Source organism: Podarcis pityusensis (genome assembly GCF_964106645.2).
Source record: "Podarcis pityusensis genome assembly, chromosome: 9".
NCBI lineage: Eukaryota > Metazoa > Chordata > Lepidosauria > Squamata > Lacertidae > Podarcis > Podarcis pityusensis.
Window position 1 is genome coordinate 72,982,668 of NC_138034.1, and position 12,868 is coordinate 72,995,535.

The 12,868-nt window shown below is 47.6% G+C and overlaps 1 protein-coding gene across 1 annotated transcript in view; it reads left to right on the top strand.

Moving 5' to 3' along the window:
• Nucleotides 1-12,868, top strand: part of ATRN (attractin) — a 158,927-nt gene that overhangs the window by 64,683 nt on the left and 81,376 nt on the right. Inside the window, 4 exon segments of the mRNA XM_081020655.1 lie at nt 854-1,008; nt 5,404-5,488; nt 9,357-9,577; nt 10,247-10,368. Of these exon segments, the coding sequence (XP_080876781.1) occupies nt 854-1,008; nt 5,404-5,488; nt 9,357-9,577; nt 10,247-10,368 (583 nt within the window).

A 12,868-nucleotide genomic window follows, 5' to 3' on the forward strand; every position in this document is an offset into this window, starting at 1 on the left:
TTGGCCAGAAAGCCAACAGTACAGGGCAAGTTTCTCACTCTGTCATTCCATGCCTCCCCTCCCACCCAAGGTTTTCTATAACTTATTAATGCCAGGAGTCTTGGACCAACACATTCTCTTTCCTGTTCAAGAGAAGAGCTCTGAAGGAAGCACATAGTTGATGAGCTCACAGATGCTTTCTCCTTTCTCTCCCTATGGCAAAAAAGAGCAGCTTTTATTAGCAAGGGCCTGGGCAAGCAGTGGGTCAGTGGGGGGCTGTATGCTGGCTCCATGTGATGGCGATTTTACTTATTTTATTGCTTGTATTTTTATTCCTGATTTTGGTTTCTCTACATTGTGTTGCATTTATGCATTTGTTATCAGTATTTGAAAATGTGGTTTGTTCCCCACGTACCTTTCGGGGTTGCTGTTTGAATTTTCTTCGCAAGCTGGGGCTGCCAACCTTTATGGATCAGTGGGGACATTTTGAATTGTGAGAGAGTGCTGGGGAGCACCAGCAATAAAATAGCTACTGTTTTGAAGGGGGGGGGGCATGGCGTAACACAGAAAGACTGCCATGTGGTGTGTGGTACAACCAAAATCAGAAATGAAAGCTCAGAGTCTTGGGTGTCTGCCCAGAGGCATTGGTAAAAACATTTATAGGTGCTATGGCACTGAAAGGGTTTGCAACCTCTGTGTTTGGCCTTGATGCCTTGGATCCTGGATCTTTTCTGTGCTACCTCTGAAATAATTGAACTCTATTCCCGTGGCTTGTTTTCAGGCATAGTTGCCTCCGCTCTTCCTTTAGAAGACACTTGGAGCGTTTAGGGCGTGGGCAGCCTTTGAAATCCCATTTCTTGTTATATGTCCACAGGACAATTCTCAGAGACAGCAAGTTCTCCCGATACCTGCATTCTGCTGTGATCATTAGTGGGACCATGCTGGTGTTTGGAGGAAACACCCACAATGACACTTCCATGAGCCACGGCGCCAAGTGCTTTTCTTCAGATTTCATGGCCTATGATCTAGGTAAGTCTCATTTAGAAGTTCAAGTAAGCAGACAAAAACTCCTGTTATTCGTGAAAGCTGATCTGTCAACATTCAAGATAGCATGCTTTTTTAAAAAAAACAATTGAAACCATTAGATCCTTTTGGGTTACACGATTGCAGTTAATGGAAGGGTCATTGCCTGCCCCCCTCTGGCTCACTCACTGTAGGGGGGGCAGTGGTGCTCAGCTTCTGAGCTTTGACTCACAAAGCTTGAGTTAGGTATTTCTACTTACTTAGGTATTTATACTGCAAACAGGTTCCCCAGGGAAGCCTCCAGCAGAGTTCCCTGTGGCACAGCTGTGCCAAGATTCTGCACATGGCTCTGTCCCCGGAATATCTCAGGGCAAAATGGAGGCGGGGCTGCCTGAAAATGGTAGCAGACAGTTCTGGTTTTCATTATCTCAAGTTCCCCATGCAGATGGCAGCCAGCGCTGCTGTGATCAGCCGTGTGTGCAACGTCGAGTCGCCACCCGGTTCTCGCTATGGGGCAATTTCTGTTTGCTCCAAACTTTGCTTTTGCAGCAGCTCGTAGCTGGGGGTGGGGTGGGGGGAGAAATAGAATATGCTGTAAACAACACAGTTAAGATGAACTGTGCCCAGGTTTTTGGAATGTGAGCAGCCCTCAGTCTGTTGCAAGGGGAGTGCGCATTATTTACCTGTTCTGCTGATAACGTGTGCATTGCAAATGTTGTTCCATAATCCCAGGAAAAGGATGCATGGCTAGCGATGACACAGTTGTGTGTGATGCTAGATTGTCCAGCACACAAGGGGGTCGAAGTCGTCATGTGGAGAAGCAGGCCAAGCTCTTGTTTCAAAGGCCATGCGCCTCTGTGGCTGCTTGAATGTGCCTTGCTGGGAGATGCTCCCATGTGGCAGGGACCCAATTTGATTAAGCAGCTGAGCTTGGAAAAGCCAGGAGAGGGCAGCATTTAACAAAACTATAACTTGGATGCTGTTTTTCTTTAGGCAAGATGGGGATCAGTTTACACACCGAAGAATAAAATCTAGATCATCTCTTAATACCCTATTTAAGTTTTTATGGAAGCCTCACCATAATTCCTGGATTTCTGGAATGATTCGTTTTTGCCCACATGTTGTAGCACAGCAATATGTTTTTCTTTTCTGTGCAAGAGCTTAACGTCCATCTTCTTGCTTTACGCCCCCCCCAGCATCTTACATAGCTCTCTGAAGCTATCAAAAGCCCTTCACGATAATGCAGTTGCTGTGTCTCCCTCTTCTCTTGGCATGCACTGAAATCCTGGCAGCCATTTCCCTGTGTACGGGCTTGGGTTTTACGAGAACACAAACCTCTTTCGCAGTGCATGTGTGCGTGCGCACACAAACTGATACATTCTTGTGGATCTGAGGTGGAATTCAAAAGTTGGCTTAGTTCAAAGTCAGCAGGGCAATAATTCTTGGTGATCTCAAAACCATTAGCTTTTTCTCTACTTGGTTCCCAGCGAAAGAGGGAGAAGGCAGCAGAGTCAAAGCACTTCAAGTGCTCCTCCTAATCTACAAAAATATGTTCCTTGGCCTCGCAGCTCTCAGCCTCCTGGATCAAAAATACCATTGAACTTCCTGGCTCGCTTTCCCTTAGATCTGCCTTGAAAAACTGGAACGGCACATGTGCCCATTAAACAGTTCAGCGAAAAAATCAAATGCTCTCACACCGAACTTTTTTTTGGAAAGAGAGAGAGAATAAATCAGTGAAACCTCTGCTGGCAATTAAAGCATCCCGCAGGGCGAGGGGCCATTAGTCCAAACTGTATTAGGGTTCCATCCCTGAATGCCAAAGCCTCATCCTGAACTATTCAAAGTTGCCAGAGCTCTAATGATTTCAGCTAATGTAGCATGCGTTGTCCCATTTGCTGGTGCCTTCTTTTCACGCACTGCAATACATTCTGGTGCAGTACTGACTACAGGGAAGTTTTAAGTCTGAATAACCAGTAATGTGGGGGTGTAAAGGGGAAGAAATAGGACCGGTTGCTGCCCCGATGGGAGGAGTAGGCGTAGGCTGAGGAGGATGGAGGCTTGGAAGTAGCAGGGCAGGACAGCCAGGAAGTGGGCAACAGATCAGCTGTTGGGGCGAGGCACCTGGTTGTGGTTCATTTGTATTACGAGAAGCAACTGGCTGGGTTGGAAAATGTGGGTTGCATCCAATGCTCCTACTCATGTGTAGCTCCAGTGGTGCAACAGGAATTCCATTTCCTCCCTCCCTGCTGTGTGCCTCCTGAACCTGCTAGATGGGACAGGAGAGGAAGAGGAAGAGGAAGATGGAGCTCTGTTGCACCCACAGAAGCCAGTTGTGCCGTTGGAGTTGAAGCATTAACGAAGGCCATATGTTGTTTTAGCCAAGGCATCTGTAGTGGTTCTAGGGGTTGCTCGTGCGTAAGCCGGTGCAAACACCTGGCTGGGTTGCCTGAGTGAACCTTTTCTGTCCGGACAGCCACTCACCCGTGGCTGTCTCAATCGCTGGCAGAATCCGTCAGTGGGCGTTTCTTAAACTTCTTCCAGCAAAGAAGCTCTTTGACGCCTAGTCTCCTCCTACTCTCTCTGCGCGAAAGCCTTCTGCGCAAGGAGGGCGTGGGCAGTGGAGGACCTCTACTCTCCCCGCTGGTCCCCGGCAAGGAGTCATGGGACCGCCTCGCCGCTTCCCCCATCTGCCCCCCCCTCCACTGGTGCTACGCTGATTCTCTTCCCCAGAAGATGGGCTGCCTCTCCCAATCCCGGGATGCTCTCTGGAATCCCTCTGGATTTTGCTCTCTCCCTCCGGCACTGATGGCAGTTCCCTGACAGCATCAATGCCTGCCTCTTGAGATCGAGCTTTCCTCCCATTGCCCAGCCATTTGCCTTTAGTGCGCATGGTAATATAGACTGTGAACCATCTGGTGGTTAGAACTTTTAAAAATTCTCCTTATTGCAAACTTGTATGCTTCCACCTCTCCTGGAAGTGGTGTGTGTGAACCAGTTTGTGTGTGTGTAAGTAAAGAGGAGCAATCACCAGAACCACTTAAAAGCCTTCTTGAGTTGTTGTGGGTGTGTGAGTATCTCTCCTGGTCACACCCTGACTCTTTACCTGAGAGCTGACCTGGGTAGATGCATTTTAAGATTAGACCACATATCCTGGTCCTCTCATGGCAGCTGCCTCAGACCTTGCTGGGGTTTTTTGTGTTTTTTTAAGATTCAGTACAGTGGTACCTCCGATTAAGAACTTAATTCGTTCTGCAGCTCTGTTCTTAACCTGAAATTGTTCTTAACCTGAAGTACCACTTTAGCTAATGGGGCCTCCCACTGCAACCACACCACCAGAGCACGATTTCTGTTCTCATCCTGAAGCAAAGTTCTTAACCCGAGGTACTATTTCTGAGTTAGCGGAGTCTCTGTAACCTGAATCGTATGTAACCCGAGGTACCACTCTATTTTGAACAGTTTGAACCTCCCCCTCCTTCCACATTTTCCTGCATTATTCCTCATTATTACAGACAATTCCTTGATTTCTGCAAGGGATTTAAATGGCTGGACATTTGTTGCTGGTTCAATGTTGCTTTTGACCCCAAATATTTTGAATCACTGGAAGGGAAAGGCATGATACTCTAGACAGGAAGTCCTTTGAGGCATTAGCCTAAAGATAACATGTTTGCTAAACCTTATGGGCTGATGCCCTTTTCTTTCTTTTTTTGGTTCAAGTACTTTACTTTTTGTAGTTTCATCCAAGGTAAGTGTGTATTTGTGTGGGAATAATCTAAGCAGATGTGAAAGGGGGTATCAGGACAGCTTGGAGAGAGGAATGAAGAGATGGTTCGATTTGCGCTGCTTTCCTCCTTGCCTTAAAGCCATGGCAAGCAGAAAGTATTCTAAATGGATTTGAGCCCACCCACCCAATAACCAGTGAAAGAACAGGGACCCCTCTTAGCTGCTTGTGACATTCATTTGTGTGTGTGGTGGGGGAGTAATTTATCTAGTTGCTAAAGATAATCAGGCCCCCCTGGGGATTTAATAATACCGTCTAGCCCTAAAGCACCTTTTGCACAGGTTAGACTTTCTTCTTCCGGCCGTACAGAGGAGGTACTTGGTTGCAGACAACACAAAGCTGGTTCTGCCAAACCGGTTAATGAGGCGAGTGGTGAAAATAATGGCAGCTACGTATACCCTCATCTTTTGTGGGGTCTCCTTAAGAAATTGCACCGGGGATTGGGCTGGATGTGTCTCCCCAAACACTTTAGCACTTATCTGCTCTTTGGAATAGCTAATGAACGTCCCGTGTTGTCATTTGAATTGCTTTTGGAATAATGCAAAAAAACCCCCCGTTCCGCTTAAAATGCCAGCTAATGTACCAGAAGGAACTGCTCTGAAATGAGGCTTGCTTAATTCCAGCTTGCGATTGCTGGTCCGTGCTGCCTCAACCTGACCTCCCTCACGACGTCAACAGATTTGGACACTCTGCTGTGCTGAGCAACAAGTAAGAGGGCAGAATGGCTTGCGGGTGTGGGGAGAAGGGGGGCCAGGGTCTCGTTCTGCACTCCTGTTCCCGACCACATGAGGTCATGGCTGAAGGTGCTCCTGCTTGCGCGACCAGGACCTCTGAACTCGCACCAGCTGCTTGTGACGGCTGCACAGAGCTGCCACTCGTGCCCATACCGTTAGCTCTATTCTGTTGAAGGGGCAGCGCAAGCACAGAGGGGCTGTGGGGCTCTGACTTTTGCCCTTCCCCTGTTGTTCAGGATAAGCGTCTGCTGTGGGGAGCCTAGAGGAGCACAGCACGCTCTTTGCTTCAAGCGTTTGTCCTCAACAGGTAGGAGGGCAGAGGGAGCCATGTGACAGCAAGGATGGAGCCTTTGTACTTGCGTGCTCCTTCCTTTACCTTTTTATTTCTTTATAAATTTTATTAGTATTTTCCACACAACACAAAAAAAAAATCAAAAAATAACAACGCACAAAAACCAACATTCAAAAAAACTAACAAAACAAATCCATATCTCACAAGTTAATAATATAAACACTAAAAAGAAAAACAAACATCGACTTCCACCAATCCCACAGCACCTCCTTTATCTCTCCTTGTGTCTTCCTGTTTTCCTTATCACCTCTATCCTAGCATCTAGATATAAATCCCTCTTTCTTATCCTTTCACTTCACAAGGTTATTCCAGACTCAGCCAGATTTCTGTCCTTGAACCTTGGCTTTTAAGGTACTCATTTAGACACCCCCATTCCTTTTTCACTTCACTTTTTGGTTTTTGTCTTCTTATATCTGTCAATTTGGCTAATTCTAAATATTCTGAAAGCTTACATCACCACTCTCCCCTAGTGGGTAACTGATTCCCTTTCCAGTACTTAGCCACCAGGATTCTTGCTGCAGACGTCGCGTATAAGAAAAAAATAGTTTTGTCTTTTGGACAAATGACCCCCCCCCTTTCCCATTCCACAAAACAAATTTGGATACCTTGGATACATGGGGCGATGCTGTCTTGCTCTGTTGTCCATGTCAGTTCAGGTGCCCATACCTGTTACCACAAAGAGGGGACTGCCATTTGTCTGAAGTCTAATTAAAGCAAGTGACTTTTCCTATTGCAACAGCATCCATGGTGCTTGTGGATTGTCAAATTTAAGTGATAGGGCCGATATTTTAGCTGCTGGCTTTTGCTCCCAGATTCCCAGCAGATTAACACACTGTATGCAAATGACAACATGGATGCTTCCCCAACCTTACACTCAGTTGTGTTAATGTGTATAGAGTACACATTACCTTTTGTGGTGGGCTTGAAACTTCCCCCACCCCTTTTGTTCTTTATTGCCAGTTTTATGCTAGCTGCCGTGCTATTACCTTCCCGTGGTAATGAGCTCCATGGGTTAATTGTGGAGAAGTACTTTTACTAGTTTTGAAACATGACTGTTTAGCTCATTGAGTTTTGCCTCCATCCTTGCTTTGAACAACAGTTTCCAACTCAGCTTTTCCACCCCATTCGCTGGCTAATGTACCTCCTATCATAACAACATGGTTTTATCGCCTTTCTGAGAGCCTCCGCCTTAAATCTTCTCCTGGGCGAAAACCCGTTTCCCTGCTCCTCTGTGTTACTGCTGGCCCTTTAGTGAACTCTGTTTTGTATCTACTGCACCGCACTTGACTTCAGCCATCCGTCACTTAATCTGTACTGCCACAGTTTTCTCTTTTGTCTTAAAACACCCAGAGAAACAATTTTCACACTTCTTAGGTTCACTTAAAAACTCTGTTTTTGTGAAACTCTGGCCTCCTTTGTGTGCAGGTGATGCTCAGCAGAGTTATTAAGAGCTCTGTGCGCTTTGCACGTCACAATATTTCTGCGTTGGGAAGTGGGGAAACAGTCCTACAGTCAGAATATATTATGCAAGTTTTGCATCCACATAGGCCAGAGATTTAGGGGAGGGACAGGGAGACCTGTGGCCCTCCAGATAGTGTTGGTCTCCCAACTTCCATCAGCCTCAGCTAGCAGGGCCATTGGCAAGGATGTTGGGAACTGTAGTCCAGCAGCACCTGAAAGGCCACACATTGCTCAGTGCGGCTTTAGAGTTTTTGACCCAGGCTGGAGGACTGGAAGCACATGGAAACTGGCTTGCGGGCGGCCTGCATAGATCAGGGTCAGGAAACAACTGTGGAGATGGGGAAGCAATGAACCAAGAGATACTTAAGATAATTTAGAGCAGGAGTCAGGAAAGTTTTTCAGCAGACCTGTCCCTCAGACCTTGTGGGGGGCTGGACTATATTTTGAAAGAAAGAAAGAAAGAAAGAACGAATTCCTATGCCCCACAAATAACCCAGAGATGCATTTTAAATAAAAGCACACATTCTACTCATTTAAAAACACCAGACTGGCCCCACAAATAACCCAGAGATGCATTTTAAATAAAAGGACACATTCTACTCATGTAAAAACATGCAGATTCCTGGACCGTCTGCGGGCCGGATTTAGAAGGGGATTGGGCAGCCCCCGGGCCCTGGGCCTTAGTCTGCCTACCCATGATTCAGAGTACTGAAGCCATGAGCATCATCACTTTGCCCTTCTGCTTCCAGGATGTCCACCAGCCCCAGCTGCAATTTTCCCAAACTTCTCAGTAGCCAAGAAGACTGGATGTAGGTTTTTAAAAACACCCAAGATTCTTTGCATGCCCATTGCTGAACTGCGTACAAGACCATGTACTTATGCCAGGGAACCTTTGGACTTCCAGATATTGCCCTCATCAGTTCTCATCACCCCCAGCAATCATTGCCAGTGCAACATCTGGAGGGCTAGAGGTTCCTGTTAGGGTTCCAAGGGGTTGCTCGAGAGCAAGGAGGCAAATACCTCCCTGCTCAGCTGTGAAGCCTTGCTTTTGATGCCAAAATAAACTTTAGCGCCACTCTCCCGTGGCTGGCTCATTCACTGGCAGAATCCGTGAGTGGGCGGTCCTTAAACCTTCCCCAGCAGAGTAGTTTCTTGACGCCCAGTCTGCGCCTCCCCTCTCGGCACGAAAGCTTACTGCGCAAGGAGGGCGTGGGTAACGGAGGACCTCTCTCCTCCCCGCTTTGCCCAGGCAAGGTGTCCTGGCACCGCCTCGCCTCCTCCGAGCCCTGAAGCTCCTCTCCACTGGAGGCGTGGTTACTCTCCTCCACTGAGGAGGAGCTGCTTCCCACTATCTTTGGGGGCTCTCTGTAATCCATCCGGCTTTTCCCCTCTCCCCCCTGAGCCAATGGCAGTTCCCTGACAGTTCCCTACACCTGACTTGCGCGATGAGTTGCACAAACACACAGCATGTAGAACTAAGTAGTTCCTATTAGTCCTTCTGCCTCTCTCTTTACTCTTTTAGTGTTGCAGTGCAAGCTGTAAACAACAACAACAACCACCACCTTTATTATTTATGGCCCATCCATCTGGCTGGGTTTCCCCAGCTACTCTGGGTGGCTTCTAGCACATATATTAGATTCTTGTGCCATAAAGAGCTGCTTGGCTACCCTCTGATAGTGGTGAACTCTGTAGAAATGTTACCTTTATGGAAGCTGACTTGCAACCCACCAAGCTAAGTGCATTCCAACTGCACCTGTGGGCTTGCTACCTGCTTGACAAGGCCAGTGGGCTGCAAGTGGTCCAGCGCCTGCTGTAAACTGTGAACGGCCCTACAAAGGTTCCTGAACAACCAGGCAACTTCTCATGGAATGGGAGTGCTTTAATTGGAAACAAGCCTAGTGTTTGAGAGGAATCTTCAAACACGGCTTCTGTGCGTGGATCAGCCGGTTAGAAGTGTCTCACACGGTCTCCCTTTTGAAGTAAAGAACAAGCCATTGATCTCTCCCTTCCCCTTTCCTTCCTTTGTTAGCAATATGTATATATTTGGAGGTTTTAACAGCCTGCTGTTGAGCGACATTGTGAAATACACCCCGGAAAGCTGCGAAGCCTACAGCAATGCAACCTCTTGCTCGGGGGCAGGCCCTGGGCTCCGATGCGTGTGGAACAGCTCCACCCTCCAGTGCCTCCCGTGGGAACTGGCCACAGAGCAGCAAGAGCAAAAAGCTGCTGAGGAATGCCCTTGCTGGACAGGTAGGTGTTGCAGACAGATCCACTGGGTTTTATTACTCTGGCATACTGGACACTGCCTTCGGTTAGGGATGTTTCCACTGGCTGTTTGGTAGCGTTGGGGAATGGTTTTGGGGTTGAAAAATGTAGGGGGTGCCCTTCAAATATCACTGAACCGCTACGCCTGTCAGGCCCAGCCAGCATTGACAGTGGTCAGAGATGCAGTTACTGCCTGCTTGCTGCAACTAAGCTGCATAGGTGCAATTGAAGTAAATGCATATTTTCCCATGGCTCACCCCTCTTGCTCCCCTTCGTTGAATTTTAGAGCTGCTCCTCTATATTTTTGAGGAAAAAGATTAATGTGCATGGTGACTTACAATGTGGAGTATCCTTTTATATATATAAAGCATCATTCATTCATATGAAATTCCCCAGCTACAGCCTGACATGGAATAGCCCAGTGACAGGGGTGGGTTATTGTTCTGTTCTTGTTTTTGTCGTGCATTTTGTGTTTTTATCTAGTATTTTTATGCTGTGAACTGCCCTGAGATTTGTGGATGAAGGGTGGCATGCAAATTTAATTAAATACTAACACCTGTTGCTTGTGTCCGAATTGCGGTGGGCAAGTAGACCTTTTGAGACTGCTAGGAAATGCCCCTATTGGTCATGCAGGTCTTTCCTTTTCCTTACTAGCTGTGGACCATGACAAATGCGATCAGATAACAGACTGCTACAGCTGCACGTCCAACACAAACCGGTGCCATTGGTGCACCGACCAGTGTGTGTCAAGGAACAGCAACTGCTCAGAAGACCAGGTAATGGTTTCTGCTCCACACCCCCCCCCCCCGGTTATGTCTGCTGCCAAGAAAGCGCTTGTCAGCAACTGCAGCTGACTTTGCCAAGCAGTTGCAATTCGTAGCTCTGGGTGGGCTGCTTCAATTGTGCTCAGTGGCTCACTAATGAACATCCTAGAAGAGAGAGTGGGGAGAAGCAAAAGGGTTGTGTATACTCTGCCAAAATGCTTCTATTTTTTATTCCTAATCACACAAGTCACACACACTGAGAAGCATTGCAGGGTGCGAACAACAATCTCCCCCCACTCCGTCACTGAAAACCTGCCTTTGTCTTGTCCTGTTTTGATTTGATGCTTCCAAGGCAGGCTGGGTTAGATCAGTGGCTCTGCTTGTCTTTCTTTCTTATCTATAGTATATTAGATTTTTCACGTTATTACAATAAAACAGTATAGTCCCTTATTCGTCCACGTCCTCCCTATGCCCTTGTATCCTTTTAGTTAGGGCAGCCTTTCTCAACCTGTGGGTCTCCAGATGTTGTTGAACTACAACTCCCATCACCCCTAGCTAGCAAGGCCAGAGCTCAGGGATGATGGGAGTTGTAGTCCAACAACAATCTGGGGACCCACAGGTTGAGAACCGCTGTGTTAGGGGATTTCCGTTTTTGATGTTCAGTTCTTTGGCGTTCTATACAGTGTTCAGGTTCACATGCATCGGTCAGGGTTGGGATAAATGAAAGTCAGTGCTGTGTTGTGGGCCCAGATCAATGCACCCCTTGCAGCAAGAAGGCTAACCACAGATTGTCAGGACCATGGACAGTTCAATGTGACAAGCGCTAGCTGGAGCTTGCAGGAAAAGGGCTGTTGTCTCAGTGGCATGCCAAGGCCTTATGAAGGCTGGTGGGTCTAGACCTTCTGACAACCCGTCTTCCTCTGAGGACCTGTTTGTGTTTTTTAAGGGGTCATTTTCCAGTTGAGATGCCTCTGGCTCCTATGGCATAGGGACAGTGAGGACCACATGCAATGGGGTGTGGTGCGGATGAGACCTCTGAGTCATAGAATCATAGAACTGTAGCGCTGGGATACCGAGAGTCATCTAGTCCAACCCCCTGCAATGCAGGAAACTCAGCTAAAGCATCCATGACAGATGGCCATCCAAGGAAGGAGAGTCCGTCCCACTGTCAAACAGCTCTTACTGTCAGAAACTTCTTCCTGATCGTTAATCGTAATCTCCTTTTTTGTAACCTGAAGCCATGGGTTTGAGTCCTACCCTCCAGAGCAGGAAAAAACAAGCTTGTTCCATCTTCCATGCGGCATCCCTTTAGATATTTGAAGATGGCTATCGTATCTTCTCTCAGTCTCCTCTTATCCAGGCTTAACATACCCAGCTCCTTCATAAGGCTTGGTTTCAAGACCTTTGGTCATCTTTGTTGCCACCCTTTGCGCATGTTCCAGCTTGCCAAAATTGGGGCCACAGTACCGCAGGTGTGGTCTCACCAAGGCAGAATAGAGTGGGGCTATGACTTCCCTTAGGGGACATGGGTGGCACTGTGGGTTAAACCACAGAGCCTAGGGCTTGCCGATCGGAAGGTTGGTGGTTCGGATCCACGCTACGGGGTGAGCTTCCATTGCTCGGTCCCAGCTCCTGCCAACCTAGCAGTTCGAAAGTACGTCAAAGTGCAAGTAGATAAATAGATACTTCTCCGGCGGGAAGGTAAACGTTGTTTCCGTGCACTACTCTGGTTTGCCAGAAGCGGCTTAGTCATGCTGGCCACATGACCCGGAAGCTGTACACTGGCTCCCTCTGCCAATAAAGCGAGATGAGCGCCGCAACCCCAGAGTCGTCCACGACTGGACCTAATGGTCAGGGGTCCCTTTACCTTTATGGCTTCCATTGATCTGGACACTATACTTCTGTTGATGCAACCTAGAATAGCATGAGGGTTTTTTTGCTGCTGCATCACACTGTTAGCTCATGTTGTTGGGTAACATCATATCTTTTGGCCTGGAAGGTCCTGGAGTGGGTGGAAATGGCTCCTTTGGATAGCTGTGCTGGCTAGACCCAGTGTCAAAAACAGCTGGAGGCAGTAGGTTAGCAAAAGCAGAGCTAAGCAATGAGGAATAAGGTCACATGGCTGCTACTTTGCCAGGTTGTTTGATTTAGCTGCATTTGGAAAGCTTTCTTCATATACCCTGACCCTCAGGACCCCCTTTCCCCTCTTTCCTTTTTTTGGTCCCAACAGCTGAAGAACTTGCTTTTTAGTCACTTAAAAAAGTACATGGGCCCCAAAGTGTTTTGGGAATGCATCCTTACAGTTAGCCACCTTTAAAAAGCCCTGTTGCTTCCCGAACGTTTTCAAAACCTTTGGCCGTCACCACCTGGGAGGCACACTTTGAATGCATTGCCAAAAACTCTTATTCAGTGGGACGATCAGTGACAAAACTGATGGAACTGATCTGGAACTTCTAATGAAACCCAAGCCTGGAATGGTCTCAAAGCTGGGCGGATGAATGGGATTTCTGAA